The sequence below is a fragment of the Anomaloglossus baeobatrachus genome, chromosome 9 (assembly GCF_048569485.1).
Source record: "Anomaloglossus baeobatrachus isolate aAnoBae1 chromosome 9, aAnoBae1.hap1, whole genome shotgun sequence".
Classification (NCBI taxonomy): Eukaryota; Metazoa; Chordata; class Amphibia; order Anura; family Aromobatidae; genus Anomaloglossus; species Anomaloglossus baeobatrachus.
In genome coordinates, this window is record NC_134361.1 from 159,565,712 (window position 1) to 159,581,655 (window position 15,944).

At 49.7% G+C, this 15,944-nt stretch overlaps 1 protein-coding gene across 1 annotated transcript in view; it reads right to left on the reverse strand.

Annotated features, from left to right (window-relative positions):
* Positions 1 to 15,944, reverse strand: part of LOC142251335 (uncharacterized) — a 111,140-nt gene that overhangs the window by 15,168 nt on the left and 80,028 nt on the right. Inside the window, exon 9 of the mRNA XM_075324030.1 lies at positions 485 to 619. Coding sequence (XP_075180145.1) covers positions 485 to 619 — 135 coding nt within the window. The remainder of the gene's footprint in view (positions 1 to 484; positions 620 to 15,944) is intronic.

The following is a 15,944-nucleotide window of genomic DNA, read 5'->3' on the forward strand; positions in this document are numbered from 1 at the left end:
TAATTACAAATATTATTACACCTACTAAAGGGATAGGGATAGGATCTCGGAGATGGGAATGACCCTTCAACTCATTTTGTTTAAGCAAATGACTGGTCCTCTATTAAAAATCCCCCAGAATGCTCTATACAGCTGCCATTAAAACATGAAAGGCAACTACACATATACACATTGCTCCACTTCCTTGCAATGTGGTGTACAGTCTAGACTCTAAGCAGTGAAAAGGTTTTTCAACAAACATTTGTAAAATTGGTCAAACATTAGTAAGCCAGAACATTTTTCTATTCAGGAAAGGTGGACTATTTTTAAAATATGCAACCACATTTATTTCCTTGCACTTCCTGTTATCCCGTGGGTACAAGAGAAAATGCCAATATCTTAAAAAGTAAAAAAATCTCAAAAACTGTTAGGAGTAAATAAACCCAAGTGTAAAAAAGTAATAATTTGTCTGTAAATATCAGGTTTTTAGTCCTATTAATCTTACGTCTTTTCTCGCTCCTCGTCTGCATGTTGTAGATAGATCGTTCCACTCTGTTCTTTAACCGATTCTTCCAGTGGTGTTAAGAGGTCCTCCAGCTCTTTCTGCTGAGAGAGTATAAAGTCCAGTTCTTGGTCCAATCTAACACGAAAAAAATAAAATAAGTCTAGTCTAGAAATCTCTTCTATTTAGATTGTTGGTATAAATACATGATACAAAATATTAGGAGAAAAATAAAACACATGGCAATCCATTTACAGTAGTGATGAGAGTTAGTCTTTTTGGTGGCTCTGGTTACCATAAAGAGTCGGTTCTTTTGGATCCTAAATGGACCCTTATTAAACATGGCAAACACATAAGATGATGTGAATGCCGCTGAAACTCCGCCCACCCACAACTTAAACCACACCCACTTGTAGCCAGCCAGTAATTTGATAACTGGTAGGAGGATGGTTCTTATGGGCAGGGTTTTTGTCTGTCGAATAGCGGAATTTTAAGCCACGCAAGAGCCATTAAAGGGAACATGTCAGCAGAAATTTCGCCCAAAACCTAAAAGATTCCCCGTCTGCAGCTCCTGGGCTGCATTCTAGAAAGGTCCCTGTTATTATTGTGCCCCATGTGAGACCAAAATAAAGACTTTATAAAGTGGTACCTTTTTGTATTCAGAAACTGTAAATGTGACACTGGGGCGGGCTCTCTGGCGTCCGTTATTCTGCCCCCTGGTCCTGTATGCCGCCCCCATCGCTCCTTTCCATAGCTGATGCACCGCCCACTGCTCCAGCCATCCCCGCGCATGCCCAGTGCCAGTCTCACGGGACTGAGCAGTGTGACCGCTGGTGACGTGTGCGCAGGCAAGTGATTATGGGCGGGGCTGTGATTGTTATCAGCAAGTACCCGCCCATAATCTTGTGAGCACGCAAACCTCACCAGCGGTCACACTGTGCTCAGTGTAGATGCTAGACTGTATGGGCTGCTTCCAGGGATGACGTCCCTTTTGTCACGTGATAGTATTTTGAACACGCCCCTATCACGTGACAAAAGGGACGTCATCCCTGGAAGCAGCCCATACAGTCTAGCATCTACACTGAGCACAGTGTGACCGCTGGTGAGGTTTGCGCGCTCACAAGATTATGGGCGGGTACTTGCTGATAACAATCACAGCCCCGCCCATAATCACTTGCCTGCGCACACGTCACCAGCGGTCACACTGCTCAGTCCCGTGAGACTGGCACTGGGCATGCGCGGGGATGGCTGGAGCAGTGGGCGGTGCATCAGCTATGGAAAGGAGCGATGGGGGCGGCATACAGGACCAGGGGGCAGAATAACGGACGCCAGAGAGCCCGCCCCAGTGTCACATTTACAGTTTCTGAATACAAAAAGGTACCACTTTATAAAGTCTTTATTTTGGTCTCACATGGGGCACAATAACAGGGACCTTTCTAGAATGCAGCCCAGGAGCTGCAGACGGGGAATCTTTTAGGTTTTGGGTGAAATTTCTGCTGACAGGTTCCCTTTAATAGAATTTAGTGGCTCACGTCGTTCACAGCAAGGAGCTGTTTTTTGTCTTGGATCGTTCTCGAACAACCCCCTAATAATCACTAATTTACAGTCTATGAAACCAACAAAATAGCTGAGCCCTTCACATGGAGGGGAGGGGGGGTCTAGACAGTCCCTGCTCTCAGGATTGGTGGGGTCTCTGATATTAGCAAGTTATTAACTATCCTGTGGCTAAAAACTCGATCTTGGAACAACCCCTTTACTGGTAACACCATTAACACTAGAAAGAAAAAAAAGCTCTCACACGCAAACCATTTTTACACAAAAGTAGATGAAGTACAGTCACAAGTTAGTTTTTCACCACTATACCAGTGGTCAGGCTGGGATGTACGACTGCTATATGGGCACAGAAAGCGGTCTTATGTGTGAGAGAATATTAAATTTTTTATTACAAATGTTTCATGAAAATCATTTTTTTTTAACTGCAATGAGCTCACTAACACACACTAAAATCGATTCTTCTTCCCTGTGAGGCTTCTCTTGGTACATTTACGCTTGTGAGTAGAATCTGTAATGTCTCTCTTAAGCATCCAACAGTAGTCTGCCATCATTGTAATGCTCCATCTTCCCTGGTATCTTCTTTCCATCTCTTTAATGTTCTGGTGGAATTGTTCACCTTGCTCTTCACTCACAACTCCCAAATTTTCAGGAAAGTTGTCAAGGTGGGAATGGAAGAAATGCACTTTCAAACTCATCAGGCAACCTAAAGCTTCAAATGCTTTCAGCATTTGTCCGACGATTTGTTTGTGGTCAGGGTTTTTGTTATTGCCTAAAAATTTCTCTATGATTTCTAAATGCAATCCACCCTTCTTTTTGAGGATGCTTCATGCTATTGATAAACTCTTGATCAGCTATAAGCCTTCTAATGTCTGGTCCGACGAACACACCTTCCTTCAATTTTGCCTCCGAGAGGCCTGGAAACTTGGCGACCAAGTATTTGAAGCATTCTCCATCTTTTGGAAGTGATTTTACGAATTACTTCATCAATCCCAATTTGATGTGGAGAGGTGGTAGAAGAACTTTGTGGGGAGGAACCAAAGTTTCTCGGAGGACATTTTTTTCACCAACTGTGAGGACCCTCGGCTGCCAATTCTTCTTGGTCCAGTGATTTTGTCGGACTCGACTGTCCCATAGACACAGAAAACAAGGGTATTTGGTATACCCAGCTTGTTGCCCGAGCAGCATGCACAAGACTTTCAAATCCCCGCACACTTGCTAACCATGGTCTTCATATTTAAGTTTATGAAGAACCAATTCCAAGTTCTCGTAGGTTTCCTTGACGTGTACGGAATGACCTAAAGGGATGGAAGCATAAAAACCACCGTTGTGGAGTAAAACTGCTTTGAGACTTCTTTTTGAAGAATCTATAAAAAGACGCCATTGAGCTGAATCATATTGGATTTTAAATCGACCCATCTAACCTTCGACATCGATGCAATAAACCAACTTATCTTCCTGGGCAAACTAAGGAATGAACTCGTCTTCACGATGTCTGAACCATGAAAGAGACACTCTTGGCAACAATAAATTCTTGCTTTTGAGCCCTGAGCCGAGTAACTTAGCGGCATCTTTGGGAAGATTTAAGTCTCTTACCAAATCATTCATCTCCTCCTGGAAAAAAAATTTTGGTCTTGTATCATCTTCAAAGTCAGAACTTGATTCATCTGGTTTAGGTATGACTCTTACCTTCATCTTCATAGTTATATCTTCCAAGGTAGCAGGGGCCTTGGGTACTGGTATATCTGTGCCATGGGGGATGGGACAAATTGCTGAGTGAATATTTGGGTATGAAATAGAATGCTTCCATTTTGAATTATACCCTTTCACATCGCATGAACAAAGAAGGGAATTTTGTTTACTTACCGTAAATTCCTTTTCTTCTAGCTCCAATTGGGAGACCCAGACAATTGGGTGTATAGGCTATGCCTCCGGAGGCCGCACAAAGTATTACACTAAAAGTGTAAAGCCCCTCCCCTTCTGCCTATACACCCCCCGTGCTCCCACGGGCTCCTCAGTTTTGGTGCAAAAGCAAGAAGGAGGAAAAAATTATAACTGGTTTAAAGTAAATTCAATCCGAAGGAATATCGGAGAACTGAAACCATTCAACATGAACAACATGTGTACACAAAAAAACAGGGGCGGGTGCTGGGTCTCCCAATTGGAGCTAGAAGAAAAGGAATTTACGGTAAGTAAACAAAATTCCCTTCTTTGTTGCTCCATTGGGAGACCCAGACAATTGGGACGTCCAAAAGCAGTCCCTGGGTGGGTAAAATAATACCTCGTAATAGAGCCGTAAAACGGCCCCTTCCTACAGGTGGGCAACCGCCGCCTGAAGGACTCGTCTACCTAGGCTGGCATCCGCCGAAGCATAGGTATGCACCTGATAGTGTTTCGTGAAAGTGTGCAGGCTCGACCAGGTAGCCGCCTGACACACCTGCTGAGCCGTAGCCTGGTGCCTCAAAGCCCAGGACGCACCCACGGCTCTGGTAGAATGGGCCTTCAGCCCTGAGGGAACCGGAAGCCCAGCAGAATGGTAAGCTTCGAGAATTGGTTCCTTGATCCACCGAGCTAGGGTTGATTTGGAAGCCTGTGACCCTTTACGCTGGCCAGCGACAAGGACAAAGAGTGCATCCGAGCGGCGCAGGGGCGCCGTATGAGAAATGTAGAGTCGGAGTGCTCTCACCAGATCTAACAAGTGCAAATCCTTTTCACATTGGTGAACTGGATGAGGACAAAAAGAGGGTAAGGAGATATCCTGATTGAGATGAAAGGGGGATACCACCTTAGGGAGAAATTCCGGAACCGGACGTAGAACCACCTTGTCCTGGTGAAACACCAGGAAAGGGGCTTTGCACGACAACGCTGCTAGCTCAGACACTCTCCGAAGAGAAGTGACTGCTACTAGAAAAACCACTTTCTGCGAAAGGCGTGAGAGAGAAATATCTCTCATTGGCTCGAATGGTGGTTTCTGAAGAACCCTCAGCACCCTGTTCAGATCCCAGGGTTCTAAAGGCCGCTTGTAAGGAAGAACGATGTGACAAACCCCCTGCAGGAACGTGCGTACCTGTGGAAGCCTGGCTAGGCGCTTCTGGAAAAACACAGAGAGCGCTGAGACTTGTCCCTTAAGGGAGCCGAGCGACAAACCCTTTTCCAGTCCAGATTGAACGAAGGACAGAAAAGTGGGCAAGGCAAAAGGCCAGGGAGTAAAACCCTGAGCAGAGCACCACGACAGGAAAATTTTCCACGTCCTGTGGTAGATCTTGGCGGACGTTGGTTTCCTAGCTTGTCTCATAGTGGCAATGACGTCTTGAGATAACCCTGAAGACGCTAGGATCCAGGACTCAATGGCCACACAGTCAGGTTGAGGGCCGCAGAATTCAGATGGAAAAACGGCCCTTGAGATAGTAGGTCTGTTCGGTCTGGTAGTGCCCACGGTTGGCCGACCGTGAGATGCCACAGATCCGGGTACCACGACCTCCTCGGCCAGTCTGGAGCGACGAGGATGACGCGGCGGCAGTCGGCCCTGATCTTGCGTAACACTCTGGGCAACAGTGCCAGCGGAGGAAACACATAAGGGAGCTGAAACTGCGACCAATCCTGAACTAAGGCGTCTGCCGCCAGAGCTCTGGGATCTTGAGACCGTGCCATGAACATCGGTACCTTGTTGTTGTGCCGGGACGCCATGAGGTCGACGTCCGGCACCCCCCAGCGGCAACAGATCTCCTGAAACACGTCCGGGTGAAGGGACCATTCCCCTGCGTCCATGCCCTGGCGACTGAGATAATCTGCTTCCCAGTTTTCCACGCCTGGGATGTGAACTGCGGATATGGTGGAGGCTGTGGCTTCCACCCACATCAAAATCCGCCGGACTTCCTGGAAGGCTTGCCGGCTGCGTGTGCCGCCTTGGTGGTTGATGTATGCCACCGCTGTGGAATTGTCCGACTGAATTCGGATCTGCTTGCCTTCCAGCCACTGCTGGAACGCTTTCAGGGCAAGATACACTGCCCGTATTTCCAGAACATTGATCTGAAGCGAGGACTCTTGCTGGGTCCACGTACCCTGAGCCCTGTGGTGGAGAAAAACCGCTCCCCACCCTGACAGACTCGCGTCCGTCGTGACCACCTCCCAGGATGTGGGTAGGAAAGATTTCCCCTTCGATAATGAAGTGGGAAGAAGCCACCACCGAAGGGAAGCTTTGGTCGCCTGAGAGAGGGAGACTGTCCTGTCGAGGGACGTCGGCTTCCTGTCCCATTTGCGTAGGATTTCCCATTGAAGAGGACGCAGGTGAAACTGCGCGAAAGGGACTGCCTCCATTGCTGCCACCATCTTCCCCAGGAAGTGCATGAGGCGCCTCAAGGGGTGTGACTGGCCTTGAAGGAGAGATTGTACCCCTTTCTGTAGTGACTGCTGCTTGATCAGCGGAAGCTTCACTATCGCTAAGAGGGTATGAAACTCCATGCCAAGATATGTCAGCGATTGGGCCGGTGTCAGATTTGATTTTGGAAAATTGAAGATCCACCCGAAACTCTGGAGAGTCTCCAGGGTAGCGTCGAGGCTGCGTTGGCATGCCTCTTGAGAGGGTGCCTTGATCAGCAGATCGTCCAAGTACGGGATCACCGAGTGACCCTGAGAGTGTAGGACCGCTACTACAGTAGCCATAACCTTGGTAAAAACCCGTGGGGCTGTTGCCAGGCCGAACGGCAGTGCCACGAACTGCAGGTGTTCGTTTCCTATGGCGAAGCGCAAGAAGCGCTGGTGCTCTGGAGCAATCGGTACGTGGAGATAAGCATCTTTGATATCGATCGATGCAAGGAAATCTCCTTGGGACATTGAGGCGATGACGGAGCGGAGGGATTCCATCCGGAACCGCCTGGTTTTTACGTGTTTGTTGAGCAGTTTCAGGTCCAGGACAGGACGGAAAGACCCGTCCTTCTTTGGGACCACAAACAGGTTGGAGTAAAAACCGTGGCCCTGTTGCTGAAGAGGAACAGGGATCACTACTCCTTCTGCCTTCAGAGTGCGCAGCGCCTGCAGAAGAGTCTCGGCTCGCTCGGGAGGCGGGGATGACCTGAAGAATCGAGTCGGGGGACGAGAGGTGAACTCTATCTTGTAACCGTGAGAGAGAATGTCTCTCACCCAACGGTCTTTTATTCGTGGCAGCCAGGTGTCGCAAAAGCGGTAGAGCCTGCCACCGACCGAGGATGCGGATTGTGGAGGTCGAAAGTCATGAGGAAGCCGCTTTGTTAGCGGCCCCTCCGGTGGTCTTTTTAGGACGTGACTTAGACCGCCATGCATCAGAGTTCCTTTGCTCTTTCTGAGGCCTTTTGGACGAGGAGAATTGGGACCTGCCCGCGCCCCGAAAGGACCGAAACCTCGACTGCCCTCTCCTCTGTTGGGGTGTGTTCGGTTTGGGCTGGGGTAAGGATGTATCCTTTCCCTTGGATTGTTTGATGATTTCATCCAAACGCTCGCCAAACAATCTGTCGCCAGAAATTGGCAGACTGGTTAAGCGCTTTTTGGAAGCAGAATCTGCCTTCCATTCCCGTAGCCACAAGGCCCTGCGGAGTACCACCGAATTGGCGGCTGCAACCGCCGTACGGCTCGCAGAGTCCAGGACCGCATTAATAGCGTAAGAAGCAAATGCCGAGGTCAGAGTGGTAATGGACGCCACTTGTGGCGCGGACGTGCATGTGGCTGCTTCAATTTGTGCTTGACCTGCTGATATAGCTTGTAGCGCCCATACGGCTGCGAATGCTGGGGCAAAAGAAGCTCCGATAGCTTCATAGATGGATTTCAACCAGAGCTCCATCTGCCTGTCAGTGGCATCTTTGAGTGAGGCCCCATCTTCCACTGCAAGTATGGATCTAGCCGCCAGTCTGGAGATTGGAGGATCCACTTTGGGACACTGAGTCCAACTTTTAACCACTTCAGGGGGAAAGGGATAACGTGTATCCTTAAGGCGCTTAGAAAAACGCTTATCTGGACAAGCATGGTGATTCTGGACTGCCTCTCTGAAATCAGAGTGGTCCAGAAACATACTCGGTGTACGCTTGGGGAACCTGAAACGGAATTTCTCCTGCTGAGAAGCCGACTCCTCTGACGGAGGAGCTGAGGGAGAAATATCCAGCATTTGATTGATGGACGCAATAAGATCGTTCACTATGGCGTCCCCGTCTGGAGTATTAAGATTGAGAGCGCCCTCAGGATCAGAATCCTGATCAACTGTCTCCGCTTCATCAACCAGAGATTCCCCTCGCTGAGACCCTGCACAATATGATGATGTCGAGGGAAAATCTAAGCGAGCTCGCTTAGTCGGTCTGGGGCTGGGGTCTGTGTCAGAGCCCTCAGCCTGGGATGTATGAGATACCCCGGGAGGACATTGTTGGTCCAACTGAGGGGGACCAGGGAACAAAGATTCAACAGAGTCCCTGTGCTGAGATACCGGCCTGGACTGCAAGGCTTCTAGTATCTTAGCCATAGTCTCAGAGAGTTTTGCAAACTCAGTCCCTGTCACCTGGACAGTGTCAACAGGTGGCTCCCCCTGGGCCCCTCTTAGCAGAGGCTCTGGCTGAGTAAGTGCCGCAGGGGCCGAACATTGCACACAATGAGGGTCAGTGGAACCTGCCGGTAGCTGGGTCGTACATGCGGCGCAGGCAGCATAATAAGCCTGTGTTTTGGCACCCCTGCCTTTTGTGGGTGCCATGCTATTGTCTTCCATGAGCAACACAATAGGGTATATAGCCAGAATCAACTGTGCCCATACAGTGTAAAGTATTAAACATATAATGTATCGTTACACTACAGCACCACGGGGCTAGCACCACAGGTGCTGCTTACCACCCGCTTAAAGCGGTTGTGAGGCCACCAGAGTCCCTGCCTGGGTCTCCCAAGGTTTGTCCCCCTCTGCAGCGTCCGAGGAGCTGACAGGAATGGCTGCGGCGTCCTGACGAGAGGAGGGAGCCGTGGGCGTGACCGAGAAAGTGCGGGAACTGGTGCTCACACTGTGCACAGTGAGGGGGGTGGAGTATGCAAAACATGCTCCAGCCCTCAGTGCTGCTCGTTCCGTGCAGCGTCCCGCCCTTCCCCTGCCTGTCAGGGCTGGGGGCGGGAGAAAAGGCGACTAGGCCGCAAGAAAGCCGGGGACTCGAGTATAAGCACGGCCGCCGTAAAAGCGCGGCCGGCGCCGAAGTCCCCGGCGAACTACAAGTCCCAGCCGCGCCGCAGTTTCCCATGGCAGCGGCGGTTAGCGCTGTAGCCCCTATATAAACACACTCAGCGACGCTGAGTGTGTAAAGGCACCTTTAACCCGGTCAGCGCCGCGGTCCCCGGTGCACTAGCACACCCAGCAATGCTGGAGTGTTGCTGTGCACGGTCCCCACTGGGACACAGAGTACCTCCAAGTAGCAGGGCCATGTCCCTGAACGATACTCGGCTCCTATCCAGCAGAGTCCTCGGAAGCTGTGGATGGAGCACGGCCTCAGTGCCTGGAGACCGATAGGATCCCACTTCTCCCAGAGCCCCAAGGGGGATGGGGAAGGAAAACAGCATGTGGGCTCCAGCCTCCGTACCCGCAATGGATACCTCAACCTTTACAACACCGCCGACAAGAGTGGGGTGAGAAGGGAGCATGCTGGGGGCCCTATATGGGCCCACTTTTCTTCCATCCGACATAGTCAGCAGCTGCTGCTGACTAATCTGTGGAGCTGTGCGTGCATGACTGCCTCCTTCGCACAAAGCAAAAAACTGAGGAGCCCGTGGGAGCACGGGGGGTGTATAGGCAGAAGGGGAGGGGCTTTACACTTTTAGTGTAATACTTTGTGCGGCCTCCGGAGGCATAGCCTATACACCCAATTGTCTGGGTCTCCCAATGGAGCGACAAAGAAAGTAACAATTGTCACTATGATCCTTTTGCTCTCACCATACTATAGGAATCCTATAACGGAAATATTTTTTCTTACCCTTGAACCAATTTCGGAGGTCCTCAACACACAGTCGTTTGCACACTTTATGAGGCGCCCAAGCTTTAGCTTGATCTCCAAGCTTTAGTCCGAAATATGTGAAGTATACTTTTTTCACAAAGTCTGTCATATTCAGCTGTTGCTTCAACACTGTATATTCACCACAAATGTAACAGAAACTGTCAGGTGAATTAATACACTTCCGCTGAGCCAAAATGCTAATTTTGGGAAACACGGTTGAATATGAAGAGCTAACACGAACTGAGATTAAAAAGTGTGAACAGGCGAGAACAAAGATAAAACAATTGAAACAAGCCCGGGCATGTCAGAGCCCGCTCATTCAGCTTGCAAAATGTTGATGCTGGTTTCATTAGCTCACTCTGAAAGTTCTTTTCTTTCAAAGTTATAATTTTTTTGGCATTATATATCTTCAATTCATTGATGTGAATTAATAGTAATTTTGACTTTCAAAACCCTAAAAAAAAATATATAATACATTTACTAAATTTGAAGAGAATTTAGCATTTTGTGGCAAATCCTGACATCCAGGATTTTTTTAATTTTCAGCACACTAAAATACATGGAAATTAGATGAAAATAATCAAACCGCTTTTTAGTCGCAGACCTGTGTAATTGAATGATGTCATAGGGTTCAGCTAACACTGATGGGCAAGAAAGTTTCACATTTCTATACACACCCCCTGCAGCTCTTATTAGTGCATAGTTCAGGGGAGTTATTTCTTTGTTTGGGATACTACAGTCATGGCCAAACGTTTTGAGAATGACACCAAAATTATATTTTCAGATGATCTGTTGCCCTCTGGTTTTTAATTGTGTTTTTCTGATGTTTACATCACATACAGAAATCTAATTGCAATCATATTATGAGTACCAAAAGGTTATATTGACAGTTAGAATGAGTTAATGCAGCAAGTCAATATTTGCAGTGTTGACCCTTCTTCAGGACCTCTGCAATTCTCCCTGGCATGCTCTCAATCAACTTCTGGACCAAATCCTGACTTATAGCTGTCCATTTTTGCATATGCAATGCTTGCATTTTGCCAGAATTTGTTGGTTTTTGTTTGTCCACCCGTCTCTTGATGATTGCCCACAAGTTCTCAATGGGATTAAGATCTGGGGAGTTTCCAGGCCATGGACCCAAAATCTCTATGTTTTGTTCCATGAGCCATTTAGTGATCACCTTTGCTTTATGGCAAGGTGCTCCATCATGCTGGAAAAGGCATTGTTGGGCGCCAAACTGCTCTTGGACAGTTGGGAGAAGTTGCACTTGCAGGACATTCTGGTACCATTCTTTATTCATGGCTGTGTTTTTAGGCAAGACTGTGAGTGAGCCGATTCCCTTGGCTTAGAAGCAACCCCACACATGAATAGTTTCAGGATACTTAACAGTTGGCATGAGACAAGACTGGTGGTAGCGTTCACCTCTTCTTCTCCTAATAAGCTGTTTTCCAGATGTCCCAAACAATCGAAAAGGGGATTCATCTGAGAAAATGACTTTACCCCAGTCCTCAGCAGTCCACTCCCTGTACCTTTTGCAGAATATCAGTCGGTCCCTGATGTTTTTTCTGGAGAGAAGTGGCTTCTTTGCTGCCCTCCTTGAAACCAGGCCTTGCTCAATCAGTCTCCGCCTCACAGTGCGTGCAGAAGCACTCACACCAGCCTGCTGCCATTGCTGAGCTAGCTCGGCACTGCTGGTAGTCTGATCCCGCAGCTGAAACAGTTTTAAGATACGGTCCTGGCGTTTGCTGGTCCTTCTTGGGCGCCCTGGAGCCTTTTTGGCAACAATGGAAGCTCTCTCCTTGAAGTTCTTGATGATGCGATAGATTGTTGACTGAGGTGCAATCTTTGTAGCTGCGATACTCTTCCCTGTTAGGCCATTTTTGTGCAGAGCAATGATGGCTGCACGTGTTTCTTTAGAAATAACCATGGTTAACTGAAGAGAAACAATCATACCAAGCACCAGCCTCCTTTTAAAGTGTCCAGTGGTGTCATTCTTACCTTACTTAATCATGACTGATTGATCGCCAGCCCTGTCCTCATCAACACCCACACCTGTGTTAATGGAACAATCACTAAAACAATGTTAGCTGCTCTTTTTTTTTCTTTTTAAACAATAAGTTTTTATTGATTTTCAAATTCTTCATACGCAAAAAAGAGAATTTTGTTTACTTACCGTAAATTCTTTTTCTTATAGTTCCGACATGGGAGACCCAGACCATGGGTGTATAGCTTCTGCCTCCGGAGGACACACAAAGTACTACACTAAAAAGTGTAGCTCCTCCCTCTGAGCATATACACCCCCTGGATAACCAAATCTAGCCAGTTTAGTGCAAAAGCTGAAGGAGGACATCCACCCACAAGTAGAGACAGAGCAAAACCCGGAACAACCGGAACCTCTGTCTACAACAACAGCCGGTGAAAACACACGGAACAAGAAAACTGCCAACAGGCAACAGGGAGGGTGCTGGGTCTCCCATGTCGGAACTATAAGAAAAAGAATTTACGGTAAGTAAACAAAATTCTCTTTTTCTTCATCGTTCCTTATGGGAGACCCAGACCATGGGACGTCTCAAAGCAGTCCATGGGTGGGAAATAAACAGAAAACTGAGAAGTAGGCAAAACCTAACTTCACAAAAGGGCGACAGCCGCCTGAAGGATGCGTCTGCCCAAGCTCGCATCTGCCGAAGCATGAGCATGCACTTGATAGTGCTTCGAAAAGGTGTGCAGACTAGACCAAGTGGCAGCCTGACAAACCTGCTGAGCCGTAGCCTGGTGCCTGAAAGCCCAAGAGGCACCGACAGCTCTGGTCGAATGCGCCTTGATCCCCGGCGGGGGAGGCACCTGAGTGCACTGGTAGGCATCGGATATGGCCGACCTAATCCAACGAGCTAGGGTCGGTTTAGAAGCCGAGAGACCCTTGCGCTGACCTGTGGTCAGCACAAAAAGAGAGGTGCACCGCCTAAGAACAGCGGTGCGTGACACATAGATCCGGAGCGCCCGCACCAGATCTAAAGTATGCAACGCTTTCTCAAAGCGATGCACAGGAGCCGGACAAAAGGAGGGCAATGAAATGTCCTGGTTAAGGTGGAAAGGAGACACCACCTTAGGGAGAAAGTCCGGAGTCGGACGGAGAACCACCTTGTGTTGGTGAAAAACCAAAAAAGGTGACTCCGAAGAGAGCGCAGCCAAATCAGAGAGACTCTCCTGAGAGAAGTTATGGCCACCAGAAAAACGACCTGTGAAAGTCGAAACAAAGAAACCTCCCTAAGAGGCTCAAAGGGAGGTTTCTGTAAGGCCGTGAAGACCAGATTAAGGTCCCAGGGATCGAAAGGCCACCGGTAAGGTGGAATGATGTGAGAAGCGCCCTGCATGAAGGTGCGCACCTGGGCCAGTCGGGCGATACGCTGCTGGAACAACACTGACAGCGCCGAGACCTGTCCCTTTAGGGAATTGAGGGATAGTCCTAGCTGCAGACCGGACTGTAGAAAGGACAGGATGGTCGGCAAGGAAAAAGGCCAAGGGGCATGCCCGGAAGAACGATACCAGGACAGGAAAATTCTCCAAGTCCTGTGGTAAATCTTGGCCGAGGAAGACTTCCGAGCCTGAGTCATAGTGGAGATGACTTCGGGAGGAATGCCGGAAGCCGTCAGGATCCAGGACTCAAGAGCCACGCCGTCAATCTGAGAGCCGCAGAATTCTGGCGGAAAAACGGACCTTGTGAGAGAAGGTCTGGGCGGTCCGGGAGATGCCACGGCACCTCTACGGACAGACGGAGCAGGTCTGGGTACCAAGCTCGCCTGGGCCAGTCTGGAGCAATGAGTATGACCCGACGGCCCTCCATTCTGATCTTGCGCAGGACTCTGGGCAAGAGAGCTAGAGGGGGAAACACGTAAGACAGACGGAACTGGGACCAATCCTGAACCAGCGCGTCCGCTGCAAAGGCCTGAGGATCGTGGGAGCGAGCCACGTAAACCGGGACCTTGTTGTTGTGCCGGGATGCCATTAGATCCACTTCCGGAGTGCCCCACTTGCGGCAGATCGACCGGAATACTGCCGGATGCAGAGCCCACTCGCCGCTGTCCACTGCTTGACGGCTGAGATAATCTGCCTCCCAGTTTTCTACGCCTGGGATGTGGACTGCGGATATGGTGGACTTTGAGTCCTCCATCCACTGAAGGATGCGTTGAACCTCCAACATTGCCAGGCGGCTGCGAGTCCCGCCCTGGTGATTGATGTAGGAAACTGCTGTCGCGTTGTCTGACTGGACTCGAATGTGCTTGCCCGCCAACAGGTGGTGAAATGCTACGAGAGCTAGGAGCACAGCTCTGATCTCCAGCACATTGATCGAGAGGGCTGATTCGGACGGAGTCCAAGTGCCCTGCGCTCTGTGGTGGAGATATACTGCTCCCCTGCCGGATAGACTGGCATCCGTGGTGAGAATCACCCAGGACGGGATCAGGAAGGAGCGTCCCTGAGACAGAGAGAGGGGCCGAAGCCACCACTGAAGAGAGCTCCTGGTCTGTGGCGACAGAGCCACCAACCTGTGCAAGGAAGAAGTCCGCTTGTCCCAACAGCGGAGAATGTCCAGCTGCAGAGGACGCAGATGGAACTGGGCAAAGGGAACCGCTTCCATTGACGCCACCATCTGACCCAGCACCTGCATGAGGTGCCTGATGGAATGACGGCGGGGCCTCAACAGAGAGCGCACCGCCAGATAAAGGGACTGCTGTTTGACTAAGGGCAGCTTCACAAGTGCCAGCAGAGTCTCGAATTGCATCCCTAGGTACGTAAGTTTTTGGGTCGAGGTCAGAGTGGACTTGGGCAGATTGACAAGCCACCCGAATTGAACAAGCGTGGCGAGAGTGAGCGAGACACTCCGCTGACAGTCTGCACTGGATGAAGCCTTGACAAGAAGGTCGTCCAGGTAAGGAATCACTGCCAACCCCTGGAGGTGCAGAACCGCAACCACTGCTGCCATGACCTTGGTAAATACTTGAGGGGCCGTGGCTAACCCGAAGGGGAGAGCCACGAATTGGAAATGTTTCTCTCCGATTGCAAAACGTAGCCAACGCTGGTGTGAAACAGCAATTGGCACATGCAGATAGGCATCTCTGATGTCGATGGATGCCAGGAAATCTCCTTGGGTCATTGAGGCAATGACTGATCGCAGAGACTCCATGCGAAAATGCCGCACCTGAACATGCTTGTTGAGAAGCTTGAGATCCAGGATGGGCCGGAAGGAACCGTCCTTTTTGGGGACTAGGAAGAGATTTGAGTAAAAACCTCTGAACCGTTCCCTGGCGGGAACCGGTACAATTACTCCGTTGGCCTGTAAGGATGCAACGGCCTGAGAGAAGGCGGCGGCCTTGGAGAAGGGGGGAGTTGACAGAAAGAATCTGTTTGGCGGGCTGGAAGAGAACTCTATCCTGTAGCCGTGGGAGATGATATCCCGCACCCACTGATCGGAGACGTGTTGAAACCACACGTCGCCAAAGTGGGAGAGCCTGCCACCGACCAAGGACGTTGCTGGCTCGGCCAGATAGTCAAGAGGAGGCTGCCTTGGTGGCAGCAGCTCCTGCGGACCTTTGTGGACTCGGCTTCTTGCGCCAGGTGGGCTTCTGGTCCTTGGCTGAGTTAGTGGACGAGGCCGAGGGCTTAGAGGACGACCAGTTAGAGGAACGAAAGGAACGAAACCTCGACTGGTTCCTGACCTGGACAGGTTTCCTGGTTTTAGTCTGTGGCAAGGAAGTACTCTTCCCGCCAGTAGCCTCCTTAATTATTTCATCCAGTTGTTCACCGAACAGCCTGGACCCAGCAAATGGGAGCCCAGCAAGGTACTTCTTTGAGGAAGCATCTGCCTTCCACTGTCAAACCAACAAGATCCTGCGGATAGCGAGGGAATTAGCGGAGGCCACCGCAGTGCGGTGAGA